Here is a 7,641-nt window from a genome sequence, read left to right on the forward strand (position 1 = left end):
TATCTCAAACACCAAATATGCACACACATTCTTTTCTGTTGCATTAGATAAAATGCTGGTCACCACCTGCTAACTCGGTGTCAGAGCTCGCTGATGGGTAGCGAGCGACCTGTAATGACAGCTCCAGGCTCATTTAACCCAGGACGACCCCGGGAGGCAGTGACGGAGCTGGGAAAAGGAACGAGCGCGGACAGAGCGCCGACGTCCCGACCCCGAGGTGGCGGGGCCGCCCACCAGCCCCCGGCCCGCGCCCCGCCCGCCCGCCCGCCCAGCGCCACTGCCCCGGGCCGCCCTCACCTCCTCCAGATATTCGCCCAGCTGGGCCGCCACGTCCACCTCCCAGTTCTTGGTGAGGTCGCGGATGGGCTGCAGGAGGTGGGCGAAGCGCGCCTCCACGTCCTCCATGTCCGGGAGTGGCCGGGGCGGCCCGGGCACCGCGGGGCCGGCTTCGAGGGGGGCCAGTGTCCTCAGCCCGCCACTAGCTGTGGCGCCATTTTGCTGTTCCCGCCCAGGAAAGTACGTAGCACGCGGTGCCGCGCGCACACCTATGACGTACGCGGCCAAGGCGGACTCGGGCGCTGCGCGGCCGACGCGCGCCGGAAGGGCCGCAGGACGCGCTGGAGGCGGTGCGGCGTGGGGGCGGGGCGCGTGCTGCCTGGGGGCGGGGCCAGAGAGGGCGGGGCTCGCAGTTGCCGCCGGCGCGGTGGGGCGGGGCCGGGGGCGGGGCCGGGGGCGGGCCGGGCGGACCCGCGGGCTCTGGTCCAGCCGACCGCGTAGCGGACATGGCGGGTTCCCGGCTCCCGCGGCAGCTCTTCCTCCAGGGTGTGGCCGCCGTCTTCTTGTTCGCCTTCGCTTCCCTCTACACACAGATCCCGGGTGAGGGACACCCCCAACCCGCGCCCCGCGCCCTCTCGTCTCCCCACCCGACACGCCGCTGTCTGGGGGCGGACGTGAGGTCCAGGCCTTGATGTGTGGGGCAGGGGCTGCGGTTCGTGCCCTGCGGGCTGCAGGGTTTGGGGATAGGAGGGCTTGCAGTGGTCCGTTTCCCGTAGGGTTCAGGTTCTGACCCGGGGCGGGGGACAGCCCAGAGGTAGGTGGGCGCAGACCCGGGGCAGGTAGGACAGAGGGCTGCCCCCTGGAGGGGGGCACTGGGCTCGGCCTGGGGAGTGGGCCTGTGGGGCCTGGCCTGGGGCAGGGGGGGCCACAGCTTCTGACGTGTTGGGTTAGAGCCTGCACGTGCCGACCTAGGTTGGGAGGCAGAGGTGCAGGCCCTGACCGTGGGGGGAGTGTGGCCCCTCAGGACAGTGTCCAGGACCTGGCCCCGACGTCCCCTCCCACAGGCTTATATGGCACCGAGGGCATCCTCCCTGCACGAAGGACCCTGCGGCCCCAAGGCAAGGGGCCCTGGCAGCAGCTGTGGGAGACCCCGACGCTGCTGTGGGAGGCGCCACGACTGGGACTGGACACAGCACAGGGCCTGGAGCTGCTGAGCCTGCTGGGCACCCTGCTGTCCCTGGGCGCCCTGTTGCTGCGCCAGCTGCGCCACCCCCTCGTCTACCTGCTGCTCTGGGCCGCCTACCTGTCGGTCTGCCAGGCAAGTGGGGGCTGCCTGCTGCCCCTGGCCACCACTAGGAACTTTGTCACCAACTCACTTCAGCCCCAGCCCCCCTCCACCCCATCCTGTCTCTGCCTTGCCTGCCTCCCCACACATACACCCCCTGCTCCCTGACAGCCCTTCTCCCTGCAGGTGGGCCAGGTGTTTCTTTATTTCCAGTGGTGAGTGACTTTGGGGGGTAAGGCTTCAGGAGGCTGGGGGGTGGGGCGGAGGATGTTTGCCTCTCCAGGAAGGGCTCTCTGAAGGGAGCAGCCTTGATGGGGAGGGGGCCCTTTGTGCTCTTCCTTCTCCCCATAGGGATTCCCTGCTGCTGGAGACTGGCTTCCTGGCTGTGCTGGTGGCCCCCCTGAGGCAGCCCCCCCACCATAAGCAGCAACCCCAGGGCGGGCTGGCAGGGGCCTCACCCCATGAAGGCCTCCCCTTCTGGCTCGTGCGCTGGCTGCTGTTTCGCCTCATGTTCGCCTCGGGTGTGGTCAAGCTGACCAGCCGTTGCCCCGTGTGGTGGGGGCTCACTGGTGAGGGTCCCAGCCTGCACATGGGGCAGTCTTGGGGGCTCCGCCCAGCCCTGACCACCCACCATCACCTGCAGCCCTCACCTACCACTATGAGACGCAGTGCCTGCCCACACCTGCCTCCTGGTTTGCCCACCACCTGCCCGTCTGGCTGCACAAGCTCAGTGTGGTGGCCACCTTCCTCATCGAGATCGCGGTGCCCCCTCTGTTCTTCGCCCCTGTTCGCCGCCTACGCCTGGCTGCCTTCTACGCCCAGGTGAGTGGGGCATCAGCCATCAGGAAATGGGGGGGACGTGGCCTTCACCACCCAGGCAGCACTACTCGGTGGGTCCTGTTAGGGACAGGGTAGCTGCTGTCAGCAGTCAGGAGGTCTCCTGGGCTGAAGGCCTGGTTAGCTCCACTGAAGTGTGTCTGTGAGGCAAGGCCTCCATGGAGGATGTCATGCTCAGGTTAGCAGAGGCGTGAGGTGTGCAGAGCTTGGGTTTTCTCCAGGTGTCGTTGGGGAGCCATGGTCAGTGTGAGTAAAGGGAACAGGAGAGAAGGCAGGATGCTTGCAGGAGACATAGGCATGGGGTGCAGGCTCTGAAGGGCCCAGGCAGGGGGCCGCTGTCCAGAGCTCTGAGCTCAGACCGTCCCCCAGGTCTTGCTGCAAGTCCTGATTATCATCACTGGTAACTATAACTTCTTCAACCTGCTCACCCTGGTGCTCACCACTGCCCTTCTGGATGACAAGCACCTGGCTGCTGAGTCTAGCAACAGCCGCCGCAAAAAGACACCTGCCTGTGAGTGTCACCAGTCCCAACAGCCAGCTGTCCTCACCAGGGCTGCTGCCAGGCGCTGCCTTCCCCCAGGATCCCCCACTGGCCTCTGCTCTAGCTCCCCAACCCCTGGCTGCCTACTCTCCAGCCCTGTTGCCAGCTGACCGTGACTGTCTTGCCCTGCAGCCTGGCCCAAGGCCCTGCTGGCCCTACTGGCCCTGTTGCTAGAACTGACCGTCTATGGGCTGCTGGCCTACGGCACCGTGCACTACTTTGGCCTGGAGGTCGACTGGGAGCAGTATGCTGTCCACTCCAGAACCAGTGAGTGCCATCTGGGTGCCAGAGAGCAGCGACTGGACTGGACCACCCCTTCTCACACCCCTTCCTTCCACAGCCTTCACCTTCCACCAGTTCTCCCAGTGGCTGAAGATGGTGACTCTGCCCACCATGTGGCTAGGGGGTGCCTCCCTCGCCTGGGAAGTGCTGGCCGCCTTCTGGAGGTGTGTGCAGGGGTGGGTGGTGGGCTGCGGAGCTCTGCAGAGCAGGGCTGACTGCAGGTGGCCCTGACCCCCAGGTGGACCCAGGTGCGAGGCTGGCTCCGGAAGCTGTATACTGCAGTTCAGCTGTCTGTCTTTGGCACTGCCACCGTGGCCATGTTCCTGGTCAGCCTGGTGGGTAGCGCTTCACCGGAGACCAGAAGAGGGGGTTGGGAGGGGGCTGGAGGAGCAGGGCTGACCTCTGCCCACCTGCCTCTAGGTGCCGTACTCCTACATGGAGCCCTCCACCCATGGGCGCCTCTGGACTGGGGCCCACCACCTGTTTGGAGCCGTGGAGCACCTACACCTGGCCAACTCCTATGGCCTCTTCCGGAGGATGACCGGTCTGGGTGGGAGGCCTGAGGTGGTGCTGGAGGGCAGCTACGACGGGCACCACTGGACAGTGAGTGCTTCACGGGTGGGGAACCCACAGGGATGGGGTTGGGGGCAGTCCGGGTCCAGCTGCCCTCACAACCCACCGGGCTTGGCACACAGGAGATCGAGTTCATGTACAAGCCTGGGAACGTGAGCCGACCGCCCCCCCTCGTGGCACCGCACCAGCCGCGCCTTGATTGGCAGATGTGGTTCGCAGCTCTGGGCCCACACACGCACAGCCCATGGTTCACGAGCCTGGTGCTCTGCCTGCTGCAGGGCAAGGAGCCGGGTGAGGCGGGGGGCAGGGGGTCCGGTTTGCTGAGGAGGCTTATGGGTGGAGCTGAGGGAGCAGCCAGCTGAGCCCCCTCCCCTACAGTGATCCGCCTCATCCAGAACGACGTGGCCAGGTATCCCTTCCACAAGCAGCCACCCACCTACGTGCGGGCCCAGCGCTATAAGTACTGGTTCTCACAGCCTGGGGAGCAGGGGTAAGGCTGGGCACTCTGGGGGCTGGGGGCAAGGCTGGGCACTCCGGGGGTTGGGGGCTGGGGGCGCCATGCCTCCTGAGCACCCTGTCCTGTTGCAGTCAGTGGTGGCGACGCCAATGGGTAGAGGAGTTTTTCCCACCAGTGTCCCTGGGGGACCCAGTGTTGGATAGGCTGCTCAAGCAGTTTGACCTCCAGGTAGGAAGGCGTTAGCCAGGCTGGGGGAGGTAGGGGGTGACCCCCACCCAGAAGGATGGCCCCTGTTGACCCCCCTCAATCCTGCCCTTGCAGAACAAGAGCCCTCCCCGGGCCCGCAGCTCCAGCAACACCCTCACCCAGGCCCTCCACTGGCTACGGGAACAGCTGTCTCCGCTGGAGGCCCCTACCCTGCTCTGGGGACTCATCCTCGCGGTAGGGGCCATTAGGGTCATGCAGTCCCTGCTGGGGCCTCGCCCCTCCCGGTCCTACTCTCCCCCCAGGGAGGAGAAGCACAAGCCAGCACTCAAGAAAGACCCGGGAGCTGCCGCTGACCAGGCTGCTCCAGCCCCCAACAACTGCAACAGCGGCTCCCAGACCCCTCGGCGGAAAAAGTAGCCACATTCTGTCCGCCACATGTCCAGAGGGTCAGGGTCCCCGCCACATCGCTGGCCTTCTGGAGCAGGACGTGGACCAGCCACAGTGCCTTAGCCACTGTCTGGGCAGGTGTAGGTTGGACTGCTGCCCTCCCCTGAGGGCCCACTTGTGCCCCGTGCCAACCATGTCCCTCCCCAGAGCACCCTCTGGCCTGGGCAATGGCCTAGGAGGTGGGTTGTGACGAACTCAGAGCCCTTCCCAGGACATTGTAATCAGGACTGGGGGGGCGGGGTCCAAGTCTGTAGGGGCCCTAGTCTGATGCCCGACCCCAGCTGCGGCACAAGAGGAGACAGCCCTGACACGGCCTCTCCGTGCCAGCCCATGCCATCATTCCGGTTCACAAGCCAATAAAGGTTTCTTTGTGCTTGACATGCGCTGATGTTTCCTTCCCACTGGGGAGGCCTGAGGTCAGTGCCTCTGGTGGTGGACACAGCCTAGGTGCTGTCTGGCTGTCGCTGACCTGGTTTCTTGGGTGTCTTTGCTCTCCCATCCTCAACATTCCCCTCTATAAAATGTACACAAGGACCTGGCCTAGCACCTCCTGGGGTCCTGAGCCTCAGTCCAGCATAGCCTGGCCGACCTGTCAGGTCCACACATCAAGGCTTCGAGGCCAGTCACAGAATGTAGGGCCTGGAACCTTCTGGGGGCCAGAGAACTCACGGCCCCTTCTCTGCTGCTCCAGCCTCCTCATCTCAGGAAGAACCGGAGGATCGAGCGCTGGACGTTGCTTGGGCCAGGAGTGAAGGAGATGGGGCAGTGGACGGGCACCACAGGGGCAGGTCAGGGAAGTACTGAGCAGAGGGAAGACCTGAGAGGCCGCTGGAGGAGCAGGACGGGTGTGAGCGGGGAGAGGAAGAGGAGCCAGGGCCCTGGGTCAGGGCAGGAGAGGGCACCATCCAGGTTTCCATGTTGAGTTGGGTTGTCAATCAGGTCGCTATTCCTCGGCATCTACCCCTCGTGCTCACCCACAGAACCCAGTGCAGCTCTCACAGATGTGCCCAGATCCTCACCGTGTCACTGACCCCCTGACCAACCCAGAGGGATGGAGCTCCGTGACTCAAGTGGACCTGCGACCTGAGCTTTCCGGTGGCTTCCAAAGTGCCCTGAGCCCTGGCCGGTGTGGCTCAGTTGGGCATCACCCTGTGCATCGAAAGTGTGCACACCCCTTGGGGTGCCCAGGACCCCGATGAATCCATCTTCCGATTTTTTTAATTAAAATTTTTTTTCTTTATTGATTTTAGAGAGAGAGGAAGGAAGAGGGGGAGAGAGATAGAGACATCAATGAGCCCCGGCCGGTTTGGCTCAGCGGTAGAGTGTTGGCCCGAGGACCAATGAGTCACTGGTTTGATTCTGGCCAAGGGCACGGGACCGGTTTGTCCCTGGCCCGGGTCTGGGTCATGCGGAGGCAACCAGTCGATGTGTCCTCTCACATCGATGTTTCTCTCTCTCCCTTTCTCTCCCTCTCTCTCCTTCCCACTCTCTGAAGATAAATAGAATTCTCTGGTGAAGATTAGAAATAATGATGATAATGATAATAAAGAAACATACATAAAGAGCGAGAACATCGTATGGCCGCCTCCTGCATGCCCCAAACGGGATCAGATGCTCAACCACTGAGCCACACTGCCTGGGCCCATCTTTCTGATTTTTTTTAAATAGTTTTAAAATGAGTTTATAAAAGAATGTTAAGAGGAAGGCAACATTTGATTTGTCTTTAATAAAAAGTTCTGTTTCTTCATGCTTTAGAATAAAGGTAATGTAGTTACAAGCTTCTTATACTGGATTCTCTGATAGTATAGCATGGTGTGGTCGCTTCTGCAATGCTAGAATAAAGTCTCTTCTATGCTTCTCTTTAAAAAGTGATGAATAATAACAGGGGATGGCATAAAAAAGCCATTTTTCTATTCATTCTGTAGTATCGGAGCCAGTATTTTTACCATCACAGGCTACAATTTTCACTTTATCCACTTTAATAAGTTCTGTCAACTCTCTGAATTCAACATCATTCAATACAAAAGTCCACACATTATTGCAGAATCTGTGCGTATTTAGAGAGCCCTTCAAACCTGCAGATAATATTTCAGGCATTTGAAATCTCAGTAATTCTTCAGGGAAGGTAGCCAAACTTACATAGGCCTGAAATTGACTCTGTTCCTGACCCTCTGAGCCAATGCTGTATTTATAGCCTTGTCAAATTGAAGTAGAATTGGAAGGGCAAGTTGGGGAGTGATCTGTTGAGACTGTATGAGCTCATCGAGGCTTTCCTGAAGACTTTCCCAAAGTGGTATTTCTATATAACTGATATGCCATGGCTTAGGAGGAAGCAATTGTTTTTCTTATTCAGTCTTGCATTGATGTCCTGTGGGGAAGGCGCTTCCCGCCACGGAGCAGACAGAGGCAACATCGCCAGCCCAGCAGTAGGTACCCACCACCTCTTCCCCCACCACTTCTTCGGCAGCCGCAGAAACCACAGAACTTGGCCAACGACCCCATCTTTCTGACTTACCCTCCTTCGCCCTCCCCGCTCCTCTAGAAAATCCACTGATGCAGGGTGGTCATTCCACACCCCACACAAAAGCTCTCACACCAAAGTTAGGAAGCACCCCAGCCTGGTCTGTGTCTGCACCACATCACCTCCAGGTCCAGCTCCACACCCACCCCTTTGCGCTCAGCACAGTCCATCTCAAAGTTCTGTATTTCACACGTTGAACAGTGGAATTAGCCACT

General features: G+C 61.0%; 2 protein-coding genes and 1 pseudogene across 14 annotated transcripts in view; 1 reads left to right on the plus strand and 2 right to left on the minus strand.

Annotated features, from left to right (window-relative positions):
- Positions 1-499, minus strand: part of NCAPH2 (non-SMC condensin II complex subunit H2) — a 39,413-nt gene extending 38,914 nt beyond the window's left edge. For all 13 annotated transcript variants that reach the window (XR_004961563.1, XM_036278294.1, XM_036278292.1 and 10 more), the window contains exon 1: positions 298-499. Coding sequence is in view for 12 of the 13 variants with exons in the window: in XM_036278294.1 (XP_036134187.1) it covers positions 298-405 (108 nt within the window). In the remaining variant the exon portion in view is untranslated. The remainder of the gene's footprint in view (positions 1-297) is intronic.
- Positions 500-762: 263 nt separating this feature from the next.
- Positions 763-5,244, plus strand: LMF2 (lipase maturation factor 2). The gene is made up of 14 exons (XM_036278209.1): positions 763-876; positions 1,341-1,594; positions 1,748-1,776; positions 1,913-2,130; positions 2,205-2,383; positions 2,768-2,909; positions 3,072-3,206; positions 3,280-3,385; positions 3,460-3,556; positions 3,642-3,824; positions 3,917-4,085; positions 4,173-4,284; positions 4,383-4,479; positions 4,573-5,244. The coding sequence occupies exons 1-14, from the start codon at positions 783-785 to the stop codon at positions 4,873-4,875; spliced, it is 2,118 nt and encodes a 705-aa protein (XP_036134102.1). The 5' UTR covers positions 763-782; the 3' UTR covers positions 4,876-5,244.
- A 1,575-nt stretch (positions 5,245-6,819) lies between these two features.
- On the minus strand, positions 6,820-7,404 carry LOC118641166 (annotated as a pseudogene).
- Between the last annotated feature and the right edge of the window lie 237 nt (positions 7,405-7,641).

The sequence above is a fragment of the Molossus molossus genome, unplaced genomic scaffold, assembly GCF_014108415.1.
Source record: "Molossus molossus isolate mMolMol1 unplaced genomic scaffold, mMolMol1.p scaffold_m16_p_26, whole genome shotgun sequence".
In the NCBI taxonomy this organism is placed as follows: Eukaryota; Metazoa; Chordata; class Mammalia; order Chiroptera; family Molossidae; genus Molossus; species Molossus molossus.